General features: G+C 42.2%; 1 protein-coding gene across 7 annotated transcripts in view; it reads right to left on the bottom strand.

Annotated features, from left to right (window-relative positions):
• Positions 1 to 26,058, bottom strand: part of LOC131063288 (folate-binding protein 1) — a 97,223-nt gene that overhangs the window by 29,986 nt on the left and 41,179 nt on the right. For all 7 annotated transcript variants that reach the window (XR_009111038.2, XR_009111041.2, XR_009111043.2 and 4 more), the window contains exons 2-3: positions 7,306 to 7,664; positions 6,857 to 7,191 (exon numbers count right to left, since the gene is read on the bottom strand). Coding sequence is in view for 1 of the 7 variants with exons in the window: in XM_057997072.2 (XP_057853055.1) it covers positions 6,857 to 7,191; positions 7,306 to 7,664 (694 nt within the window). In the remaining 6 variants the exon portion in view is untranslated. The remainder of the gene's footprint in view (positions 1 to 6,856; positions 7,192 to 7,305; positions 7,665 to 26,058) is intronic.

Here is a 26,058-nt window from a genome sequence, read left to right as displayed (position 1 = left end):
ACCACAAAATCTAGTATGAAGGGTTGCGTGCCGATGGTGACCGGCTGGGCCATCAGGGTGTCGAGTGGCTTGATGTCGTGTTGGTCTGCACCTACCAAGTTGAACGTGGGTGGCCATAGTGTTGGCTTCCCCAGCTTCTTCCACGTATCCTCTAGCAGTACATTCACCCCCAAACCTCTGTCCACGGTGGTGTCTTTGAGGATAGCCCCGAGAATTCCCATCTCTACTACAGCAGGATGCCGACCACTATTTAAGGCCAACAACATTGGGTCAGCCGAGGGGCTGACCGGAACTTCCGCCCACGTGGCACGCAAAGGTGCCTACGCAGTGGTTTGTATGGAACTAAAAATGGTGGTTCTCAACTGTGGCATTGTTTCTAGAAGGTCCTTTACCCTTATAGGTACTTCCATCTGCAGTACTTGCCCAATGATGTTATTTTCAGCTTCCATAAGGGATGATGTACTCACCACCTCGTTGTTCCGTCGTTCGGCCATCATCTCACGTTCAATATTGGCCTTTGCCTCCTGTAATCTCCCCTTCTCCGTACAGGGGTCGGGATAAGTGGCCTTTTTCGTCTGAGCGCGGGTGATCGCCAGTACTTCTTTCTCACCAATCTTCTCAGTCTTCTCAATGTTGAGGAGATTAACCCCTGACTTTGGGCAATTTGCGTCCTCATGGTCCCCTGGCCCACACCATCGGCAGAGGTGCTGAGGGGTGGCTTCCTTCATGCAATCACGGGCGAAGTGCCCCCACTGATTACAGGCCCTACACTGGATCATTGGCCGGCCCTTGGCGTCATACTGGATACGGCTTCTGTTATTGTCATTGTTGTTATTCCTTCCGCCACCGCGTCTGTTGTCCTGGTAACCTCCAGATGATGTCGTTGTGTTGGTTTGTTGGGCCGTACCCGCTGGTGCGAATGTTGTGTCCTGCTCAGTGAACAACACTTGGCTCATTTGCGTACTTCGGGTCTTCATGTTATATGGGCATTCCTTGATGGAGTGTCCCATCACTTGGCAAATCTCCCAAAAGGCCTTCTTCGAGCAAGTACCCTTCGTATGTCCTTCCTCTTTGCACTCCGTGCACCGTACATCGCCTTCGGTCCGACCCGTGCTTCTCATTGTTTTAAATTCTCTCCTCATTCGCTCCATGTCTTTCTCGAGCGCTTGCACCTTTTTGCCAACCTCGCCATCGCTGCTGCTTCCCTCAGAAGAGTCATCATCCTCGGACGAGCTATCCTTCTTTTTCTTGGATGTCTTGGTCTCGCTCTCAAGATCCATCGCTCTATTATATGCGTCTTCGTAGGAGGTTGGTGGAACAATTTTCATCTTCTTCCGAAGGGAGTGTTTCAGTCCCTCCACGAACCATCTTTTTTTCAACCCATCCGTTGGTTGACTCTCCATTTTCCCCAACAGTTCCTTGAGCCGCCGACTATAGGCTCGAACAATCTCATTCTTGTTCTGTTTTGTGCCATATATTTCGGCTACTATTTCATTGTCATCCTTGAGGAGGCGGAACTCTATCCCGAACTCCTTCAGGTCGGGCCATGTGTCGACTTTGGCCTTATCCATATTTGAGTACCAGTCGATGGCCACTCCCCTTAAGGTGGCTGGAAATTGTGTTACCCATTCGTCCTGGTCGGTAACACCGTTCGCTGACCATATTGTCTCACACGTACGGCAGTGTCGTACGAGGTCATCTTTGCCATCTTCGTTGAATTTGGGCAACTTCTGTTTTCCCACCATTGATGGGGGTCGTCTCCCCGAAGGTGGCTGTGGCTGTGTCTGTACCCCTGCACCGCTCCCTCCGGCGCCGGTGTGTCCTGCGTGGGTGACTGGGGGTACGGTGTTTTGCCTGCCGTGTCTCGCACCTACAGCCGTATGGTTGTCCTCCCCTTTGTTCTCACCCGTGCCCACTACTGACTCACTTTGGTGATCCTCACTTCGTGGCGTAAGGGATAAGATTCTAAACTGATCCCGGGTCTCCTCAACTAGATTCCTCCGTAACCTTGTATCCTCCAGAAACTCTTCGTGGCTTCTCACCCTACGGTGTTCTGGTGATGCGTAGAAATTTCCCTCGGCTTCTACACCCTCCGTGACACCTCCTTGGTTCCCTTCGGGCAACCCCTCGGAAGGTCGTCCTTCGGCAAGTTGCCTCAGCCTCCGTCTACGTTCTACTCGTTCCAGAATCAAGGCCCTCTGTGCGGCCTCCCACTCGTTCGTTTCTACTTTCTTATTTCTATCTTTGTTTAGTAGGTTGGCCATTAATTCTCGTACATTTCCATAAATAACAACACATAAAACCAGAACACTCCTTTATTAATTCATTTCATCAGATACAACTTGTGTCAATATTATGACACCTTTATTTGAATATAGAATGTTCCTTTATCCCTATGGGATTCAGGGTTCAATTCCTGCTTGGCCTCGTGCCATCCTGCTCTGCTTCCCGACGGCTGCTTTCTTCGTACTGTTGGAGGATTTGTTGGCGTCGCTCTTCCTGGGCAATCTCCTCCAGGCGAGTTCGTTGTGTCAGTGAAGCCTGTGCAAGCAACCGGGAGAGGTGGTTCATCAACCGATTTACTATCGGGCTAACTTCCAGTGCTGTCCACACGACACTTGGTGGGATTTCAGCGTTCGTGGCCTCTCTTCAGACGTAGATCTCGATGGCTACCTGGAGTAGGATTGAAAATTCCCTCGTCGCAGTGTCTTCCCCGTTGTAGAGCTTTGTTTGTGCGTTGTCGGCCTCTGGGTTTATCTCAGCAACGGGTAGGCCCATCGTGTCCGTGTGCCATCCGCTCCTTCCTTTCCCGAGTAGGTCTAGGCAGCGGCGCCAAATGTTTACCCTCTCGGGTGAATAACTTAAAGTACACAGATAAAACACGTAATGCAGAATAATAATGCCATAGATATCAGATAAAATATAAGAGATGTTATTCCATTCCTAATCATGTGTCACAAGTTACATTCGGAAGTATATAAAGATACCAAGGGGGTACGAGCGCCAACCGCCACACCTACCACCCCTCGGTTGCCAACTAACCAAGACAATTACAACTTAATTAACTAGTTTTATTTTCGTGTACAATATTGCCGCCAACATAGGAAAATCTGATGTCAAATAAACAAAACACTGTTGGATAAAAGCTATTGATGAAGTAAAGCTGAAAAAGTCAAGTGATACTAACAAAGTTAAGTTACGTTGTCAAAGTTGAATTGTTGTCTCACTTGCTGATGAAGATAATAGACAATCATTGACGAAGTCCTATGCCACTAAAGCCACTAGAAATTTGGGGTGCAACTATTTTAATGAAAATATTTTATAGGATTTTATTTATAAATTAGTTGCTAATTTTAGAATATATTGTTGCAATATTTAGGAGATTTTTAAAAGTATTTTTAGCAAGCCCAGTTGTATATTTTAGAATGTTAAATGTGTATGTGCCAACTTAATTAGGGCATTATTTTACTTTTTTTTAGGGTTTGAAAACTCTAGTAATCAGCCATATTTCAGTTTGTGGTATGTTACTCCAAGAAAAAGAAATTCAAAAATTTGTAATAAGATAGCACTCACTCAAGGAACTGTTTATTTCTACTGAAAATTGGAAATGATTTTTGTAGAGAAATTTGATGTAATGCAAGGAAGTTGATTGAGAATAAATAATTTTTTAAGCATGTGATATCAAGGCAGCCCATGTTCCATACATAGTTTGTTAACAGTATATCAGGTCAATGTTTATCAGTGCAGGAAAGAATTACACTGGAAACATGCAAATCTGAGGCTCCTTCCCAAAAGTTCAAGATTCTGATACTTTGAGAGAAAATTTCAAATTTGTTTGGTTTACTATGAAGGGGGCTAACAATGATACTATGCCAGTTCCACAATTTAAAGGTGAGAATTTTGATTACAGGAGAAATTCGTTGAAAAGAGTATGAAAATGAAAAGCAGCATATAGAATGTAGTAGCAAACACATATGTTGAACTTCTATAGTGGAATGCATTGAATGAAAAATATAAATTAGAGAAGCAAGAAAAGAAAAATGATGCTCAAGAATTTTTCCATATTCAAACTGCAATAGATCTGTGTATTTATCCAATAATTGTGGGTTCCAAGCAATTGAAGGAAGCATGGACAACTTTAGAAAGTTCATATCAAGGTGTAAAACAAGTAAGGGTTGCGAAGCTTCAAAACCTGAAAATGAATTTTGTGAATTTACGAATGAAATGTAATGAAAAGGTTGAAGATTATAGTGTTAAAGTGATAAGCACAGTTAATAACTAATAAGATGAGAACAAATGGGGAGGAAGTAAAAAAAAATGTGATTGTAAAGATCATTAGATCTATTACACCCAAGTGGATGCATATTGTTATGACTTTAGAAACGTGAAAAGATTTGAATGCTTTAAAAGTTGGAGCTCATTGGATCATTACTATCTCATGAAGAGAAGGTAAGTATATGGGTGATCTAGATTGGGTGCCTATGTCAGAGGCAAAGATCAATAATGATCAAGGAGCAAATACTAGTTTTCCTCAAACCAATTATGGGGCAAAGTCATATCAGGGGTTTGGTCTTAACTCCAAAGGAAAAGGACAAAGTAGAGGTCATGGTTTCTCAAGGGGCAGAGGCAGATTCAATGCAGAAAAGCAGCACATGCAATGTTAATATTGCAAAACATGTGGTCATATACGGAGAGACTACAGATTCAAGAATTCAAATTAAGGAAGAAAAGCAAGCTACGTACAAGAAAACACATAAAATGCAAATGAAGGTTCCATGAAAAGAGAAGACAAAGATCCATCACATTAAGCTGAGAACACAGTAATGAGGTATGGTTTCTAGTTTTGGGATGTTTAAATTGTATTACAGGTTACAGGGAAGCATTTTCAAAGATTGATGAAAATTTTAGAAGTTAACTAAGATTTAGTGACAATAAAGTACTTGAAATTTGTGAAAAGGAAAAATTGGATATAGACACCAGACAAGGAAAAGCAGAAATTGCTGATGTATACCACTCAATGCAACTAAGGCATAATCTGAAGAGTGTTGGTTAGCTTGTTGAGAAGGGACTTAAACTTGTACTTGATTGTAAATTTTGCACTATCTATGATAAGAAACAAGGAGGAGAATGATTGCTATAGAAGAGATGACAAGAACCAAATGTTCGCATTGAGAATCAAAGGAAGTGATAAATTTTTTGTTATGCTTGTATTGAGGATGTATTGGTTATGGCACCAAAGGTGTGGACACCTTAATTTTTAATGGTTATACATTGTATCAAAGAAATATACTATATAGGTTACAAAAGATTGAACCAAGAGGAAAGAAGTGTGCAGGGCTTGCACATTTGAAAAAACATCATAGGGAAAAAGTTTCTCAGAAGCACATGGAGAGCAGATCAGCAATTGGAACTTATTCATTCAAATTTGTGTGGTCCTATGTCCCAAGCAAGCATAGGTATGAAGCACTATATGATTACATTTAATGATGATTTTATTATATACATATGGATTTATTTTTTTAGAATAAGAGTGATACTTTTAAAGCACTCAAAATGTTTATATAAGAGTTGACTATATATCTGACCCTTTGACATAAACGATCTCCAACTAGAAACACCCAAGGGCAACACATTATGACCACCGAGACACTTACTCCATATGTCAAATATTTATATGCAAAGAGCCATCCTGAAACCACTAGTTGGCACACAAACACAAAACCATGCGCAAAGCCCACAACTCACAGATGCAACATACATTCTCCTTCATAGTAGGCATATCAACATAGCCAAATAACATTATGTACTAAGCACATAACCCCAAACATATACATTCCATACATCAATGCTTATACACATTCCATACATCCATGCTTATGCTAATATGAGAAAATCTTCTTAGTCCTTAAATTTGGACTATACACATCCTTCTTGCTTGAGTTTTAGACTATCAACTCAATCTCCCTAACATCATCTCTTGCCAAAAGGAAAATTCTTACACGTATAATACACCAAAAATTCCTTTACCAATCAATACCAGTATCACAGTGTTGTTGCCATTAAAAGCCAAAATTGTCTTGCATGTGTCGTGAAAGATCTTTTTTCTTAAAATTTCCACATCATCAGCATTTTTGAAACATGGAAAGGTTGTTTTATATTTTTTTAAGGAAATAATCACAAAGTTAATACATCACTGACAAGACAATCACTAGCTAAATTGAGACTCCCTGAGATAAAATAACTGAAAAGCAAGATAACCATGATTACAAAACATGATCATATGTCTAGGACCTCTAGGTATGTATTCATTCAACACTTTGTGCCTGCCCTCGTATTTTCTAATTGGTAAATTCCTCTTCTGGGTAACCTTCAGATTAGATGCTATGATTGATGGATATTTCTTCTGTTAAATTTAGCTGGGACATGCACCTATCCTTGTCCATTGGGGTAGACCACACCCAGCAAGCTGGGTGCCATATTTTACCCAGATTCAACAGTATATCATGTCATCTGAATTTGAAACTTGGCTCAATTGCAAAAGCCCTGATATGATAACCACTTGAGCTCATCTCATTGACAATTTATGTCCTCGTGTTTTACTAAAGTGTGTGCAGAATAGCTGTGTTGAAAATCAGATACACATATGATAAGAGCAATGTCCCCTATAGCAGAAAAGCACAAGATAGGTCACACGTGACATAAATTTGATCAGCAGGAGAAGTTTAGCTTTCAATCAAAGAGAATATGAAACTCAAAATGAAGTGCCTATTATAGCGCATTTCGACAAGGTTAACAACTTAACGTCTAATCAAATGCTGAAACTGGAGAGAGAGTATATTGTTAGGATCAGATTCACCTTGTGTATATAACACCTGCTGTAAGAACTAGTCCCCCAACTGCCCAAGATATCCTTTCACTGGTATCCAACTGCATCACCCATTGATAGAATTGTTGCAACAGAGTTGAATCCCATACTTCCTCTGAAAAGTCACTTTGCGAAGACTTCTGCCAGACATTTACTGTCTCAATGCTTGTCCTTCCATCAAAACAAAATGGGTTTTCTAGGCCGGTGAAACTGTCCACATGTTCTAGCACAGAGAAACCCACAAGCTGGCAAAACTCGGAGCTATTTGAAGTCCATTCCAACCCCTTTCCACAGAGGGTGTCTCTAGAACCACATGGCACCAGAACCTGCTAATATAACACCCCAAAGAATGGGACTGATGAAGTCACCTATCCACACTAGCAGAATTTGTTCAGATATAATATGGTCAAATTTAGATTTGGATTACAGTGACAGCATACCTGAGTGTTTGGATCAACCGAAAAGAAGGCATTGGAACAGGCCTGAAAAACAGAATTGCAAAAGGACTCACATATCACTGGTGGTCCTGGTCTAACACCAACATGGGGATCACAAATTGAACATTGCAATAATTCCCATAGAGCTAGACATTCCTCACTGGCCTCCCCAATAGAAGCTAATTTTCTTATAGATATCAAAATAGGATGAGTTTGAGTTGAACTACAGCATGTCCTTTTCCGGTAAATCCTGCATGCTGTTAAATCATTTGGTCCTTTCGAAGATTTTCTTGGTGGTAACCCTTCAGATGTAAATCGAGGAAAGTGGCCTCCAGGAGAGATGCATAGTCCTCTTCCATTACCTGAATTTCAATTTACCAAAAAGTAACACCTCATAAGCATTCTAATGTGAAAATTAAAAAATACCTTTGCCACGACATTGCTTATCATTAATATGAAAAAAAACGATGCTTTTGACCCCTCATAATTGATTAAATAACTTCGTATGGGATACCTTTCAGTTTCTATATGTGCATAATCATTAACATTAATTACACTAAGAATATCATACAATGTTCCACAGAGTTTCCTAACGGGGGGATGCAGGGATGGGGGGACGGGTTTTTGGGACGTGGGCACAAATACATATAGTACTTGAAAAATTAGTTATAAAAAGATGTGTAAAGAATGAGTATAAGAACTATAAATGAAACTATGACACACTATGTAAAGTTTACACTAATAAACATTAAAAAATGAAAATGATTGCATTGAAAATTTGAAATTTGAACATTAACAATGGTGGGCAGAGTTTTGGAACTTTGGGAGCAAAGTGCAAACCAAGAATAAGTATAAGAATTGCAAATGAAACTTTGGCATACTAAGTGAAGTTTAAGATTTAAAAATAAATAAACATAAAAAACATGGAAATGATTGCATATATAAGAATGATCAATGATGGGTAGAGGTTTGAAGTCAAGGTGTAGTGCCCCTTGTGGGGGTCTTGACTATGGCTTTGACCATGAATATGTAGAGATTTGCAACAAGGGATTATGTATTATGTAGATTTTTATGATCATGATTCATCATTGGTCTATTACTTGCTTATAGTTTGATGGGGGTTTGGGGGAAAACCAAAACAAGGTTGAGGGTAGCACCCCTCATGGGGGTCTGGGGGTGAGAGAGAGAGATATGTAGAGAGATAGGTCTAGATATTGTTGGAGAGGGAAGACAGTGAGATAGAGAGAGGAAGAGAGAGGGGATAGAGGAAAAGTGATAGGGAGAGAGATAGGTCTAGAGTTCGAGAGAGATAGAGAGAGTGAGATAGAGAGAGCGAGAGAAAGCTGATAAGAGCTGATTACTAAAATTTGATTAAATCTGTAAATTTATAAATCTTCTAAAACCTAGAATCTCCATTATAACTCCTAGAGAATTGAAATCACTCTCAAACATCTTACCAATATATACATGAAATATAATTCTTGCACATAGATGGACTACTTGCCGAAAACTTGGCGAGTAGTAAAAACTCGCCGGGTTTTTGGGCCAGGCAAGTATTGACCACTTCTACTCGCCCCAAAAACTCAGCCGCGCTAGCACAAAAAAAAACGTCAAAAATTCATGCCATTTCAATTTTTGAGCTGGGTTTTTTGCTGAGAAGGGGAAAGTGTGACCAGTAAGGAGATTTCAAGCTATTCTTGCTCATTTCAAGTGGATTTGAAGGGGATTTGAGGTGATTTTTCAAGGAAAATCAGATTCCCAGGTTAGTTTTTTTATGTTTTTTCTATGCTTTTTTAAAACAATTTGTTTATTTTTTGTTGCATTTAGAGGAATTAGAAATCATTCCTAAGTAGTCTAAATCCTTTCTAAGTTATTTGCACAAGATTTAACACTACATTTGACAAGATTTGTTGAATTTTTCACAATTTTTTTGAAAAATCTCTAGTTTTCAAAAAAAAATTCAAACCCTAATATTTTTTTTTATAAACTTTGAATGATGTCTAAATTTACTAAAACTAATGTAGATAGTTTGCTAAATTGTTTAGCTAAAATGTTGAACTTTTTTTTTCACTTTGTATGTGTAGGTTAAGTAAGCATTAATCATGGCAAGGGATGAATGACCACTAGATCCATGCCCATCTGGATATATAGGCACCCGTCCTAAGGGCGCTAGAGATGGGGCATGGAGGTATGCCTATGAAGAACCCGATCCTGGGTCAATTATATGCATAAAGTGTGAGAAAATACTTCATGGAGGCATCAACCACCTCAAATACCAACTTGCAGGAATAGACACGCATGATGCTAGAGCATGCCCTGGGACCAATGAAGAAATAAAAAGACAAATGAATGCCCTACTTGCAGCTAGGGAAGAGAAGAAATTGCAAAGGGAGAGGGCAAAGCTAGCCATGAGATCAGCCATTGTTGAATCTCAAGGTGTTTCTATTGACATTGAAGAGGAAAAAGAACCACTTGAGGGCATAGTGGGCTCTCAGCGTGGCCCATGTATCCACAAACCCACCACCACCTCGCCCATCGCTTCTGCTTCCTCTAGTAGAGTACCTGGCATTGTTGCATCATCACGATCAAGGTCCATAGGTGTTTATCTTGTGTCCAGGAACACACCTGGAGCACAACCATCATTAGAGGCCACCGAATGGAATAGGGAGGCACATGAGAAAACCGACATTGCAGCAGCTGATTTTTGGTACTTCAACAACATTCCATTCAATGTAGCTGACAATCCTTATTGGCTGAATTTGGTGGCCGCTATGACAGTTGCAGGAAAGGGGTACAAGGCCCCTTCTCGCAAGGATTTGAGTGGGAGGTTAGTAAATTACTACATAGTCCACTTGATTTCATTTTTAATTATTTTTTAGATTTCTTGTTTATTAAATCAAAATTGTCTACTAAGACCTAATTTCACTTTGCTCTTGCAGGTTGCTCACAAATGCAGTTGCTAGGGCAAGAGAAGTGATGGAGGAACAAAAAATTGAATGGGCAAATTATGGCTGCGCCATTCTTTCTGATGGGTGGATAGATGGCAAGAACCGCACCATCATCAATTTTTTGGTTGCTTGCAAGGACAATGTAGTGTTCTTGAAATCTGTTGATGCCTCCAGCAAGGTGAAAAATGCAAAAACATTGGCTGGAATGTTGGAGCATGTTGTCATGGAGGTGGGGGTAGAAAATGTGGTGCAAATCATCACAGATAATGCAACAGCATATGTGTCAATAGGTAGAATCCTTTTGAATTGTCACCTTTAGGCATTAGCAGTATTTTCATTTGTTGTGGCTTTGTTTTACTTGGTTGCATCTTTCTTAAGAATAACTTCTTCTTTTGCAGGAAAAATCCTCCAAGAGAGGCACCCCACTCTTTTTTGGACACTTTGTACATCACATGTCCTTAACCTTCTTTTGGAGGACATACGAAAACTTGAGTGGGTGACTCCAGTTGTGGAAGATGCAAAGAGGATCACCAAATATATTTACAATCACCCTTGGGTCCTAAATTTGATGAGACAGCACACCCAAGGGAAAGATTTGGTGAGAGTTGGTGTCACAAGATTTGCAACGATTTTCTTGACGTTGCAAAGCTTTCTTGCTGCATTGACTTCTTTGAAACAAATGTTTGTGAGTGGAGAATGGCTTAACTCACATTATTCAAAGAAGCCTGAAGGAGATGTAATTTTGTGCCCTAGATCAGTAATCAGATTTATGTCCTTTAATTATGCCCTAGTTTGTTAATCAGATTTGTAACATTTTAGTAAATCATAATTCAGTAAACTCAGAATTGAAAGAAGTAAACAAGAGACAAACACAAATACCCTAGGAAAACCTCCAAGGAGGAAAAACCCAGCATTAAAGACCCACAGGTCAGATTATATATTCTCTCTTAATATCACAAATACAATACTTAGCTTCCTTTTTAGATTTGATCCCTTTTGTATGACAGATCTGCACTTCTAAGCTCTTCAAGTCTGCACCAAAAAAGGGCCTATGTCCTCTTGGACAAATTCGCACAATCCTAGACAAGTTCGCACAATACTTGTGTAAATTCGCACCTTTTACTTGCAAAGCTAATTCGCTGAATGCATGAATGATTGAATTGTATTTGCAAGATGGCTTTATTTATATGAGTCCTTAGCCTTTATTAATATCCAAGTCGGCCTCCTTTTGGCGCCAATTTATTTATTGTGGCATGGAGTGTTTAGGGTGGCGTTGAAGTATAGGGATGGGCTCAATTTTGGGGGCACGTTACCCCTTTAGGATAGGACCCAGTCCTAAATGGGTTCGGATGTTGCCTTAAGGCAATCCGAATCCATATTTACCTAGTTACAAACAACACTCCCTTTTAACTAGGGAAGAAGAGAATACATAATCTGAACCTTTAGACTTCCATCTAGCACACAAGCATAGAATGGATCTAGCACACAAGCATAGAATTACATCTTCCACCTAGCACACAAGCATAGATTGGACACAATTCATTCTTGCACACAAGCAAAGAATGATCAAAGTGTTGCAGATAGAGTCACTGAGATTGGAGCTCCCTCTCAATCAGGGTTCCGTTTTCCACAATACCAAGTTTGTCTCTTAAGTATTCGAACTTCACTCTGGATAAGGGTTTGGTAAGGATGTCTACAACCTATTCATCCGTGCTAATGTACTTTAGTTGAATGGCGCCTCTTTGCACCATATCTCGAATGAAGTGATAGTGCGTTTCCACATGTTTGGACCGGTCATGGAATACATGATTTACTGACATCTTTATACAGCTTTGATTATCACAATGAATGGTGGTAGGACCACTAGTTTGACCAAATAATCCAACGAGGAGTTTGCGAAGCCACACTGCTTCTCTGGATGCAACAGATGCTGCAATGTACTCAGAAGCTTCTGCAGTGCTCAATGCTACGAAAGATTGCTTTCTACATGCCCAAGAGATCACTGCAGAACCAAAGTTGAAGCAGATACCCAGAGTACTTTTCCTGTCCTTGACACTTCCTGCCCAATCTGAATCTAAATAGCCTTCCAAGAAGATTGAAGTGTTAAGCGAATACTTCAGCCCATAACCAATAGTGCCACGCAGGTATCTTAGGATGTGCTTGGCAGCCACCAGGTGAACAAGTTTAGGCAAGCTCATGAACTGACTGAGGGCATTCACAGCATAACAGATATTATCATATTTGGCCTTGTATTGACTAGATACATTAATGATCCAATCAGCTGCCTGTACTCAGATGGATCTGCAAAATCAGAGTTAGCTGCAGAAACACTTAACTTCTTAAAGTTAGATTCCATAGGAGTATGCATGGGTTTACAATCCATCATTCTAAATCTTTTCAGAATATCAATAGTATATTTTCCTTGACTTCAAAAAATTTCATTGGATTTTTTGCCATACTTCTAACCCTAGGAAGTAATGCATTAGTCCTAAATCCTTCATTTCAACTTCTGAGGCTAATTATTTCTTACATCTTATGATTAATTTATTTTCACCAATGAGAAATAAATCATCCACATACAAAACCAAAATAAGCATATCATCATTATAAATCTTTAAGTAAATGTTAGCATCAGCATCATTCTAACGAAATCCTAAGCTTAGTAAGTACTTATCAATTCTTTCATACCAAGCCCAAGGAGCCTGTTTGAGCCCATATAAGGCTTTCTTCAACCTGCAAACATGAGATTCTCTTTTATGGATTACATAACCTTCTGGTTGCTCAATATAGACTTCCTCCTCAATAACACCATTGAGGAAGGCTGTCTTAACGTCCATTTGATGCAGTTCCCAACCTTTGGCTGCAGCAATAGCTATTATAGATCTAATAGAAGTATATCTAGCAACAGGAGCAAACGTTTCTTCATAACCTATTCCTTCCTTTTGAGAAAAACCACAAGCTACAAACCTAGCTTTGTATTTTTCAATACTACCATCAGCATTATGCTTAATTTTAAACAACCATTTAGAGGAAACAACAGACTTACCTTTGGGTCTGGGTACAATGTCCCAGACATCATTCTTGATGATAGACCCATACTCTTCATCCATGGCTGATTTCCAAGCATGATGGGACATAGCTTCTTCGACATTGTGAGGTTCAGACTCAATGATATTACACATCACAGAAATGTAGTTGGCGTGATTTTGGAATCTCTTGCTATCTCTAAAGGTTCCTCTGGGAGCAGCAAATCCTTCAGCATCTTGAATCATGTTTCTAACCCAAAGTGGTCTCTTCTTGCAGACCACGATATCCTGAGGTATATCGGTAGAGTGCATGGGTTCTATTGGGTTATTCTGAACTTCCTGATCCGGAAGGTCAGTAGACTACTCCTGTATCTCAAGGTTAGCATCAACTATTGAATCTTGATTTTCAATCACCATATCATTATTGTCAGATAATGAACCTTTAGATCTTTTTAAAGCAATATCTTCTTCAAAAGTTACATCTCTACTTACCTCAACATACCTTTGACCTGAAATGTAGATCCTGAAGGCTTTGGAAGATTCGTTGTATCCCACTAAGATGCCTTTCTTTCCAGATGGATCCAACTTGGTTCATTTTTTCTTTAGGCACATGAACATACACCGGGCTCCCAAATATCCTTAGGTGGCTGATGTCAGGTTTGATTCCTGTAAAGGCTTCTTCAAGAGTTACATCTTTTAGGGCACGATGAGGACATCTATTCTGAATATAAACTGTTGTTTTGGATGCTTCCACCCATAGAAAAGGTTGCAGGTCTTGATCATGGATCATGGCTCTTGCAACTTCAACAATGGTCCTATTCTTTCTTTCAGCAACTCCATTTTGCTGAGGATTGTAGGGTACACAGAACTCCCTCTTAATTCCTGCCTTAACACAAAAGTCATAGAAACTACCTGAGGTGTATTCACCTCCATTGTCAGACCTTAAACATTTAATTCAATTTCCTGTAGTGTTTTCAACTAAGGCTTTGAATTCTTTAAATCTGTTTAGGACTTCTTCACACTCTTTAGATTTAAGAAAGTAGATCCATGTTTTCCTAGAGAAATCATCTATGAAGATAACATAATACAGGAAACTGCTAGGAGATGCTACAGACATAGGACCACATAAATCTGAATGGATAAGTTCTAACTTTTCTTTAGCCCTACTATTGCTTTTATGAAAAGGATTCTTTACATTCTTACCTATTGCACAACCTTTGCAAGCATCATCATGAGATAAACTAAGTTTAGGCATACCTTTAACCATTTTACCGAGAGTGGGAAGAGCTTGAAAGTGTAGATGTCCAAGTCTTTTATGCCATAGCTCGCATGATTCAAGGGCCTCATGGATGAGAGCTTGAATTGGATTAGTTGCAAGCTTATATAAACTATCACATCTATTTCCCATAACACGAGTAGTTTTGTAATTAGATTTCTTAGACCAAGCGAGTACTTTCCCTTCAGAAAATGCTATTTGCAAACCCTTATCTTCTAAGGCAAAAATGGAAATAAGATTTCTTTTAATACTAGGTACAAAAAGAATATCACAGAGTTGTAAGGAAATACCAGAATCTAGTTTTAAAGAGGTAGTACCAGAACCTTTTACCGAGTATCGAGCATCATCATCGATTACCACATGGAGGTTGGTGTCCTTTTCAATCAGATCTGAAAGATGCTCACGAAAACCTAAGATGTGTCTGGAGGCACCACTGTCAAGTATCCACGTATTACTGTCCGTAGGAACATTGCTGGATAGAGAAGAGATAAGAAGATAATCCTCACTTTGTTCGGCAACTTCATTTAAATTGACTTCCCTTTCCTTTGGATCATTCTGACAATCTCTGGCATAGTGACCATACTTATCACATCTGAAGCAATGAATGTGAGAGGAATCTCTTGACTTCTTCCTTGGATCATAGGAGGAGGATCTAAAATCTTTGCTTCTTTTTTCTTTCTTCCAATGTCCACCTTTCCTGGATTTAGCTAAGAGAACATGATTATCTTTGTGAGAGTTCTTGAGTTTTCCTCTTACCTCAATTCGAGATTCCTCTTCGATGCAATCAGATTGAAGACGCTCAAAGTTGGGAAGATCGGCTCTTCCACCAATGCTACGAATGAATGGTTCCCATTTATCATGTAGACCATTTAATGCAATCATAACAAGATCTTTATCCGAAATTTGGCAATCAAGAGTACTTAGCTTGTCCTTTAGTTCATTGATCTTCATGAAGTAGGCTATGATTGAGAAGCTGTTGTCTTAGAGCAAGAGCCCTACTGAGGTTGTTGACTTCATACATCCCTTCCAAGTGTTTGATCATTTCCTTGGCAGACGCAAATTTTGATATAACAGTGACAAGATGATTCTTGACGGATTCAATTATGATCTTCCTAGCCCTGAGGGAGTCTTTCTTGAACTGCTTCAGCTCTTCAGCATCTTTTGGAGGGGACAGCCTTTCTTCTTCTACGAATTTCAGCAGATCATTCTCTTCAAGGATCAATAGAATACGGACTTTCCAAGCAGCAAAATCAAGGGCTCCATCAAGCCTATCTTCAGCCCTCAAACCTGACATTTTAATCTGAAAACAAACAGCAGCTATATGCAACAAAAGATTTACTAAAATCTGAAGTTAGTGACACCTTAGCTCTAATACCATGTAATTTTGTGCCCTAGATCAGTGATCAAATTTTGTCCTTTAATTATGCCCTAGTTTGTTAATCAGATTTGTAACATTTTAGTAAATCATAATTCAGTAAACTCATAAATGAAAGAAGTAAACAAGAGACAAACACAAATACCCTGGGAAAACCTTCGAGGAGGAAAAACCCAGCATTAAAGACCCACAGGTCAAATTATATATTCTCTCTTAATATCACAAATACAATACTTAGCTTCCTTTTCAAATCTGATCCCTTTTGTATGACAGATCTGCACTTCTAAGCTCTTCAAGTCTACACCAAAAAAGGGCCTATGTCCTCTTGGACAAATTCGCACAATCCTTGTGTAAATTCGCACCTTTTACTTGCAAAGCTAATTCGCTAAATGCATGAATGATTGAATTGTATTTGCAAGATGACTTTATTTATGAGTCCTTAGCCTTTATTAATATCCAAGTCGGCCTCCTTCTTTTGGGGCCAATTTATTTATTGTGGCATGGATTATTTAGGGTGGTGTGGAAGTATAGGGCTAGGCTCAATCTTGGGGGCACATTACCCCTTTAGGATAGGACTCAGTCCTAAATGGGTTCGGATGTTGCCTTAAGGCAATCCGAACCCATATTTACCTAGTTACAAACAACAGGAGAGGTTGTCGCATGCATAGTCTTCGACAGCCAATTTGCACAAAGGGCTGCAGAGATTGTGAAGATAACTCAAAACTTTAATTTTTAATTATTCTTGATTCAAGTCTCTCATTACTAATTTGTAACTTCATTAATTAATCTTTTTGTAATTTGTATTTTTCAATTGTAGGTGTCAGAGCCCTTGGTTCGAGTTCTCCGCTTGGTGGATGGGGATAAAACCCCAATGGGATATCTTTATGAGGCCATGGATAAGGCCAAGGAGTCTATCAAAAATTACTACAACGGGGATAGACTCAAATTTAATCCCATTTGGGAAATTGTTGATAGGAGGTGGAACAATCAGCTCCACCAACCCATTCATGCAGCAGGGTACTTCCTCAACCCTCGTTTTAGGTTCGGGGGTTCTTACTCAGATCCGAATGGAGAGGTCATGGAGGGCCTCAGTACATGCATTGAGATGATGGTAGTCGATGTTGAGGAGAGAGACCTCATTGTGAGTGAGCTTCAAAATTATGAGGGAGTAAGGGATAAGCTATTCTCTTCAGAGATGGCTAGGAGAGGAAGAACCACTAAAACCCCCGGTATAACATTTGCCATTTGGATTTTGGGATCTAAAATGATTGATAAATTATGTTTTCTCTTTTCTCTTTGCTTTCTAACTTTTCCATTTTATTTATTTTGCAGATGCTTTTTGATAAAATTGGGGTGGAAACACCCCACATCTCAAAAAAGTTGCCCTCAGAGTTGTTGTCGGGTAATTATGTCATATTGTAATTAGAACGTTACGTGTGTTAAGGGTCGGTGGTTACGTGACGGTTGTCGGCAGTTGGCACCGGACAACCTACACCAACACACCTATATATATGTACTTGGTTTCCTATTTCAGTGTGTAGATATTGTCAAAGAAAGTTATGTTTTGAATGTACTAGCATTTGGCATTAATGAATACATACATCTGAGTTCTTCTATTTACTTGCATTGTTGTATACTGTCATATTTCCTACATTTTTGTACTGTTATGCACTGTTGAACACACACCCCTTGGGGGAAAACATCTCGCGTTGTTGCCAAATTAAACTTGGAATGACGGGAATATACTACATGGCACGACAATAATGGGGCAACCAGTGAGCGAGGGGACGAGCAGCAATCCCGAGGAAGAACCGACGGAGTTGTTCGAAGGAGAGGAAGCACTAACAAGGGATTTCACCTGCATCCTACAGGCATCCATCGAAACTTACGTATGGAGGGAGGCCACGACCGAGGACGTCCCTGAGAGCGCAGTGTGGAGTGCCCTTGGCGTAAGTCCAGTCGTAAATCGGTTGATGAACAACTTGCCTAGCTTGTTGGCACAGGCGTTCCTTTCTCTCCAAACTCACCGGGAAGAAACCTACCGCGAGACCCGTCGACAACAAATTTTGCATCAATTTGAAGAAAGGAGTCGATGAGAGGAGGAACGTGACGAAGAGATTGGTGAAGGGAGTACGGTAGAGCCATACACACCATACAGAGGTGCCAAGACCAAGAGGGAAGAGGAGACAGAGACCAAGAATAGAGAGACGAAAGATACTGTTGTCATTTTATGACACCCTTGGTCCATAAGTGAGAATCGATTAGAGATGTGTTCCATGGACCGGCGCTGCCCCAGTTGATCAAGGAGAGAAGAATCATGAAGTGTGAAGTGTCGCCTTGTTCGGAGGAGGTTCCTCCCTTGGCCTTTTCTTTTTCCGGAACTCCGAAACCCCAAGTTTCCGAAGTTCTTTTCCTTTTGCCTTCTCCTGTTCTCCTTCTCCGGAACCCCGAGGTTCTGAAGTTCTTTCTCTTTCCCTTCTCTCGCTTTTCCTTCTCTGGAACTTCAGAACCCCTAAGTTCCGAAGTTCCTTCCCTTTTCTGCCTCTCCTTTCGTTTTCCGGAACTCCGCAACCCCAAGGTTCTGAAGTTCCTCTCCTTCTCTCCCTTTCTTTTCTTCTCTCCCGGAACTCTGAAACCCCGAGGTTCGGAAGTTCCTTTCTTTTTCCCTTCCCCAAAACTCCGGAACCCCGAGGTTCCGAAGTTCCTTTGCGCAGTTCCCCGGAACTCCGGAACCTCAAAGTTCCCTCCCCTTCCTCTCTCTGGAACTCCGGAACCCCAAGGTTCCGAAGTTCCCTCCTAGCCCTTCTTCCTTCTTTTCTTCAGAACTCCGCAACCCCGAGGTTCCGAAGTTCTCTTCCTCGCTTCCCCTTCTCTCTGAAACTTCGGAACCCTCCTTCCCCCTTTGCCTTCTCTCTCTTCCTCTAGAACTCCGAAACTCCAAGGTTCCGAAGTTCCTTTTCTTCTCTTCCTCTCTCTATTCGGGAACTCCAGAACCCCGAGGTTCCGAAGTTCTTTCCTTAACCTTTTGAAGTTCTTAGGAACTCCGGAGCCCCGAGGTTCCAAAGTTCCTTGCTCCTTCCCTTGTCTTCCTCACTTCGGGAGTCCAAGCTTACGAAGTCTCCAGACTTCCTTCCAACTGGCGACACTTCCGGATGGCGTGATCGACACTCAAGGCTTTAAATGCTCTGACAGTTTTGGTGACTTGTGCACTTTCTTGTGTGGAGCCACAATGGTGCATTTAATGTTTTTGGCAGAATTTCCATCAAGGGAGGTACGGGGCCATGCTTGGTGACTTGTGTCATGACTACATACTCTGACTTTGGAAGGTCAGTCAATCCACCCTTCTCAGAATTGCCTTTTGTGGGTATGGCTAGGTTGCTTGCATGTACAAGTCAAGTGCATGCACTTTCTTGCACTCCCAAACTGACATACAGGGGTCACAATCACTCTTGTAACCATTTTTCTATATAAAGGCTGTTAAGCCTCATTGTAAAGGGTTCTCTCCCTGCTAGCTTGAGCTATCCCATGCTCTCCCACTTCTCTTGTATTTATCTTGCATTTATGCAACTGTAAGTTTGGCCATTGGCCTTATAATTAATTGAAAATCACCATTCTTGCCTTCTTTCAACCTATGCATGCTGTGTATGTTTTCTTACCTTCATCATAAGTGTATGACTTGTGGGTTTTCTCTCCATATATGTTGTGCTAACTTGTTTTCTGACTGAGACTTGTGGGAATCCTTCTCCCCTCTTGAGACTACGCAAATTCTAACCTCCATACATGCATTGGAGTCACTCATGCAACTGAAGTTTGTGCATCTCCTGGGTGTTTCAGTTAATTATTTGTGTCATCTCGGTGGGGAGAGGAACAATCTCTTCTTGGTGCATCACCTCCTTCTATTTCAAGCATTCTCTCTTCCCTTTACCTCTACAAGTTGTTGGGATAGGCTTAGGAATTAGTTTTAAAGTATTGAGTTGGTTCAACACCTGCACCTGGATTGAGAAGGAAGCGGGCCTTCTTCGGAGATTCAACCCCCTTTGCGCAAGGTCCCACACTTCAGGATTGCGATCGAAGGTTTCGGGAGGACACAAGGTCACGGTAGTAGAAGCAATCTGTTTGGTTCAGGCTCATCACACCCTAGTAGTTAGAGCAACTTGGTGGGACCCAACGGACCAAATCTCGGTGGAGTACCTTCTGGAGGACCAATGTCTGGAGGAGGAGTTCCTGGAGGGTCGAGTTCGAGTTCTGGAAGGTAGACTGGGCCGCCGCCAAGGAACGTGATGGCGAATCAGCAAAAATTGCCTAAGTTCAACGGAGACGGGAAAGAAGACCCGGTACGACATTGTCGTACGTGTGAAACAATCTGGTCGGCCAATGGCATGACCGACAGGGCGAAACGGGTGGTGCAATTCCCTGCCACCCTACGAGGAGTAGCCATCAATTGGTACTCGGATGCTGATAAAACTAAGCTGACAACTTGGGATGAATTACACAAAGCCTTCGAAACGGAGTTTCGGCTTCTCAGAGACGACAATGAAATCGTGGTAGAAATCCTGAGTACCAAGCAAGGGAAAAGTGAGACCATACGAGCATATAGTCGATGCCTGAAGGAATTGCTGGGAAAAATGGACAACCAGCCCGGTGATGGATTGAACAAAAGGTGGTTTGTGGAGGGTTTGAGGTCGTCACTCAGAAGGAAAATGAAAATTGTACCACCACCCTCCTACGAAGATGCCTATAACCGGGCAATGGACCTGGAAAGTGAAGGAAAGACATCCAGAAAAAGAAAGACAAATCCTCTGGGGAGGAGGACTCCTCAGACGGAAGTAGCAGGGACGAGGGGTCGAGCAAGAAGGTGCAAGCCCTTCAGAAGGATATGCATTGCATGATGAAGGAATTCAAAAGTATGAAAGGAAGCACCAACAAAAAAGAGGAAGTGTGGTGCATGGAATGTAAGGAGGAAGGTCATACAAAAGGCTCCTGTCCTAAAAAGGCCTTCAGCGACATTTGCCAAGTGTTGGGACACTCCACCAAAGAATGTCCCTACAACATGAAGACACGGGGGAATCAGGTGCTCTTCACCCAAGAGCAGTCGTCACCCTCCGCTACTGCAGGCACATCCCAGCCTCAAGCTAACACCACAGCATCATCTGGCGGTTACAGAGGTAACCGAAGGAGAGGAAGAGGCAACAATAATAGTAACAATAATCGGAGTCGAATGCAGTACGATGCCAATTCAGTGTCGGGTCTACAACCAGTGGGGACACTTTGCACAGGATTGCCAGAAAGAGGAAACACCGCAAAACTTGTGCAGATGGTGTGGTCCTCGAGACCACGACGACACAAATTGCCCCAAGCCAAGGGTTAATCTTCTCAATATTGAGAAAACGGGTGATAAAGAAGTACTGGCAATCACCCATGCTCAGACCAAGAAGGCCACTTATCCCGACCCCCGTACGGAGAAGGAGAGATTACGAGAGGCAAAGGCCGACATTGAGCGGGAGATGACGACAGAATGACGAAAAAAAGCAAAGGTGGTGAGTACATCATCCCGTATTGAAGACAAAAAGAACATAATTGGGCAAGTCTTGCAGATGGAGGTGTCGATAAGGGTGAAGGACCTTCTAGACACAATGCCACAGCTAAGGACCGCCATTTTCAGTACTGTACAAAGCACCGCACACGCACCTTCGGGTGTGACCCAGACGGAAGTTTCAGTCAGCCCCTCGGCTGATCCAATGTTGTTGGCCTTAAATAGTGGTCAGCATCCTACGGTAGTGGAAATGGGAATCCTCGAGGCTATCCTCAAGGACACCATCATGGACGGAGGTTCTAGGGTGAATGTGCTACCGAAAGATACATGGAAGAAGCTCGGGAAGCCAACACTATGGCCACCCACATTCAATTTGGTGGGAACAGACAGCATGACATCAGGCCACTCGACACCCTAATGGCCCAGCCTGTGACCATTGGCACACAACCCTTCCTACTGGATTTTGTGGTAATCTCACTTAAGAAGAAGGGCTATGACGCCATCTTAGGGAGAGGGTGATTGGTTACAGCAAAAGTGAACCACAATTGGAAGAACACCCTTTCCATGGAGAAAGGAGGGCGGAAGTACATCATTGACTTGGGACCCAGGTTGTCGACGAGGAGCTTGCATCATCCAACTTTGATTCAGAGGACTCAAACAAATGGGAGTGGGATTCCTATGAAGGCAAAGACGAGATGGAACCAAACAATGAAGGAGTGCTTGAACTCGATGGCGGCTCGGAAGATGACATCTGCTCATTGACTGGACTCTTCCACTGGCAAATGGAAGATTATGAAGTATTCCATCCTGCCTGCCACATGCTTCAAATTGAAGAAGAGCCCGGCAAGAAAGATGAGTTCCCGCCAGAATACAGGGAGTATAAGGAGGGAGACGCCAAAGTAAATGATGTTCCAGCGTACGAGTTTTCAAAGGACAGACCAATGAGGTACGAAGACCCCACTGTGAAGGAGACGAACTTAGGAGACACTGCCACCCCTCGAAATATCTAGATAGGAGACAATTGGAGCCCAATGTTGAAGGCCGCAGCATTCAAAATCTTCATGGAATACAAGGACATGTTCGCTTGGTCCTACAAGGATCTGAAAGGGGTCCCACCAGAATTGTGCGTCCATCGGATACCATTCGTCCCGGGAGCCCAGCCGGTACTGAAGAGGTTGTATCGAATGAATAAGAACTATGCGGCCAAGGTGAAAGAAGAGATTGAACGGATGCTCGAGGCCAGCATCATATTTCAGGTAGAGGCAAGTGAGTGGGTCTCACCGATTGTGATCTCACTGAAGGAGGCCAACTAGATCCGCATCTACGTGGATTTTCGGTGCCTCAACGCAATCACCATCAAGGATCCGTTCCCTATACCTTTCACAGACAGCATCCTGGAGGAGGTGGCTGGCCATGAAATGTACTCATTTCTGGACGGCTTTTCCGGATACAATCAGATTTCGATAGCTAAGGAGGACAAGTTGAAGACCACCTTTGTGGTGGAGGACGGAGTCTATGTGTACAACCGAATGCCGTTCGGGTTGTGCAATGCTCCGGCAACATTCCAGAAGATAGTCCTTCACATCTTCGATAAGATGTATGTGGGAAATTTTAAGGCCTTTTTGGATGACTGGTCGATTTTTAGTAGCGAAGACACTCACTTGTTGGCGCTAAGAGAGTGCATGGAGAGATGTCGGAGGGCCAAGCTGGCCTTGAATCCGAAGAAATGCAGATTTATGGTACCGCAAGGAAAGTTGTTGGGCCATATTGTTTGTAAAGTTGGATTGAAAACTGACTCGTATAAGGTACGGGTAATTGTGGAGATGGAGTCGCCTATTGATGTGACGGGAATCAAGTCCTTCTTGGGACATATAGGATACTACCGGAAGTTCATCAAGAACTTTGCCCAACTTTCATTCGCACTAGACAAACTGACAAGAAAGGGCGAACCGTACATATGGGGACTGGCACAGGGGGAAGCATTCGAGGAACTCAAGAGGAGACTGGTGGCCACCCCATTTTGGCCTATCCAAACTGGGACCGAGAATTCCATGTACGCGTGGATGCCTCGAACTATGCCATTGGGGCTACGCTAGCACAGGAAGGGAGACGGGTTGGATCATCCCATTTATTTTGCCAGTCGATTGATGTCGAAAGCCGAGAAGAATTACAGTACCACTGAGAGGGAAGCCCTCAGAATGGTCTATGCTGTACAAAAAGTTTGGCACTACTTGTTGGCAATGCCTTTTACTTTCTATGTGGATCACCAGGCGTTGATGTACCTGGTAAATAAAACCATTATCCAAGGCAGGATAAGGTGAGGTGGCTACTGCTCCTTCAAGAGTTCACTTTCACAATAATTGTACAGCCAGGCAAGAGCCATGTGATCGTCGATCAGTTGTCCCAAATTAGGTCGGGAGAGCCACCGGAGGGAGTCAATGATGATTTTCCTAACGCACATCTGTTCCAAATTGCGGCACTACCGTCATGGTATGCGAACATTGGGGAATACTTGTCTACCTCTCGGTTTCCAGCCGGGATGTTACCGAGTGAGAGAAGGAAGCTGGTCTTGAGAAGCAAGACATTTCAGCTAATTTATGGGTTGCTGTATAAAATGGGAGCTGATCAAGTCCTTAGAAGGTGTGTGATGGAAGAAGAAATTCTGGGAGTGCTCCAGGAAGCACATGAAGGGCCCGCAAGAGGCCACATGGGTCCAGACACCACCGCGCGCAAGGTATTATCGGCCAGGCTATGGTGGCCCACCCTGTATAATGATGCATGGGAATGGGTGGTGGGTTGTGATACGTGCCAGAGGGCAGGAAAACCATTAAAGCGGGACTTTATGCCCCTCAATCCATCCCATGCCCAAGAGTTGTTTGAACGTTGGGGTCTGGATTTCATTGGACCTTTGAAGGTCAGCAGAACACGGAGATGTCGTTACATTGTGGTGGCGACAGAATACCTTACGAAGTGGGCTGAGGCGCGAGCACTGCTGGATAACTCAGCTTTGAGTACAACCAAGTTCAATTATGAATAGATTATTACAAGGTACGACATCCCAATCCAACTGACGAGTGATCACGGTGGGCACTTTGTGAATCATATCGTCAAGTTGCTCACGACGGAATTCAAGATTTTTCATTCCTTGTCAAGCCCGTACTACCCAAGGGCCAACGGGCAGGCGGAGGCTACTAACAAAATACTGGTGTCGGTGATCTATAAGTCCTGCGGAGTTGAACAGGAAGATTGGGAAGAGAAGTTGCCATGGGCATACAGGACCACCTACAATGTCACCACAGGCCAGACACCCTTTCAGTTGATGTACGGCCAGGAGCCCATTGTTCCAGCAAAATTCATGGTTCCGAGTTTAAGGATCGCGATCAAGAATCGCCTAGGAAATATGGAAAGCCTGCGGGAGCGACTGTACGCGTTAGCCAAGTTGGATGAATGCAGAATGATGGCTCAATGGGCCACTGAAGCCGCCCAACAAAGACGAAGATTTTGGCATGACAAGCACATCTGACACATGGAATTTCGTCCAAGGCAATGGGTGTTGAAGTATAATGGGCAGAATGAGATTAAGCTTGGGAAATTTAAAGTTCGATGGCTGGGGCCATTTAAAATCCACGAAGTGGCTGCGAATGGAGCAATTAAGTTGTCAACATTGGGCGACCAACCGATAAAGGAGATGGTAAATGGGTCGAAGTTGAAGATTTAACACCACAAGCAGCAGCGGAATGATCTAGTTCGCCCAGAGGCGAGGCCCAACCAGACAAATTGAAAAGGTAATTATTGATTTTTTTAGCTGAAAAAAAAAATGAAAAAATTATAAGATTGAAAAAAATTGGAAAAAAATTGGAAAAGTTGGAAAAAAAAATTTAAACATACCGTACAGTGAAAAGACCGTACACCATACGGCGAAGAGTAAGAAAGAGCACAAGGAGGTCGTACGGCGGGGAAAAAATATATAAAGGTTGATCGTACGGTATGTACAGCAAGGCAATTTAGAAATCCATACAACCTCGTACGGTGATGGTAATATGCAGGCATATATTTCATACGGCTATGTTGAAGGTGACCGAAGGGTAATCCATACAGACGACGGGGACGAAGGATGTACGACGTGAACCGTACAAAGCCACAGTTAATCGAACCATAGCCGTACATCGCATCAAGGTCTAGGGAGGAATTTCGTACAATCAAAAATTGGAGACAAGTGAACACCATACGGTCGCATGGGGGATAGCAAGAAGCCAAAGGGTCGTACGGCGTCGTACAAACACTGGATAGAGTTCCTTCCATACGCGAGCAACAAGAGGAGAAATTGTACAGTATTTCGTATAGTAATTGGAGGAGTCCATACAAACGAAATCTGTACGGTAGCAACAGAGGACAACCATACGATGACTAGAGGACAACGTACGTGAAGGGAAGAAGGAAGACCATGGCGATTTTCGTACGACTAGAGTCGAAGCCAAGCTGTACACGCTGTGCCTGTGAGCAAGTAAACAATTTTGTACTAACAAATTGCGGAAGCCTAAGGGAGTCTGTACATCACAGTCATCCGTACACATTAGAAGGTGTTGAAGTGGAATCCG

This window comes from Cryptomeria japonica, chromosome 2 (genome assembly GCF_030272615.1).
Source record: "Cryptomeria japonica chromosome 2, Sugi_1.0, whole genome shotgun sequence".
NCBI classification, from domain to species: Eukaryota; Viridiplantae; Streptophyta; class Pinopsida; order Cupressales; family Cupressaceae; genus Cryptomeria; species Cryptomeria japonica.
Note: the sequence above shows the minus strand (reverse complement) of the source record. Positions and strands in the feature narration are given on the sequence as shown.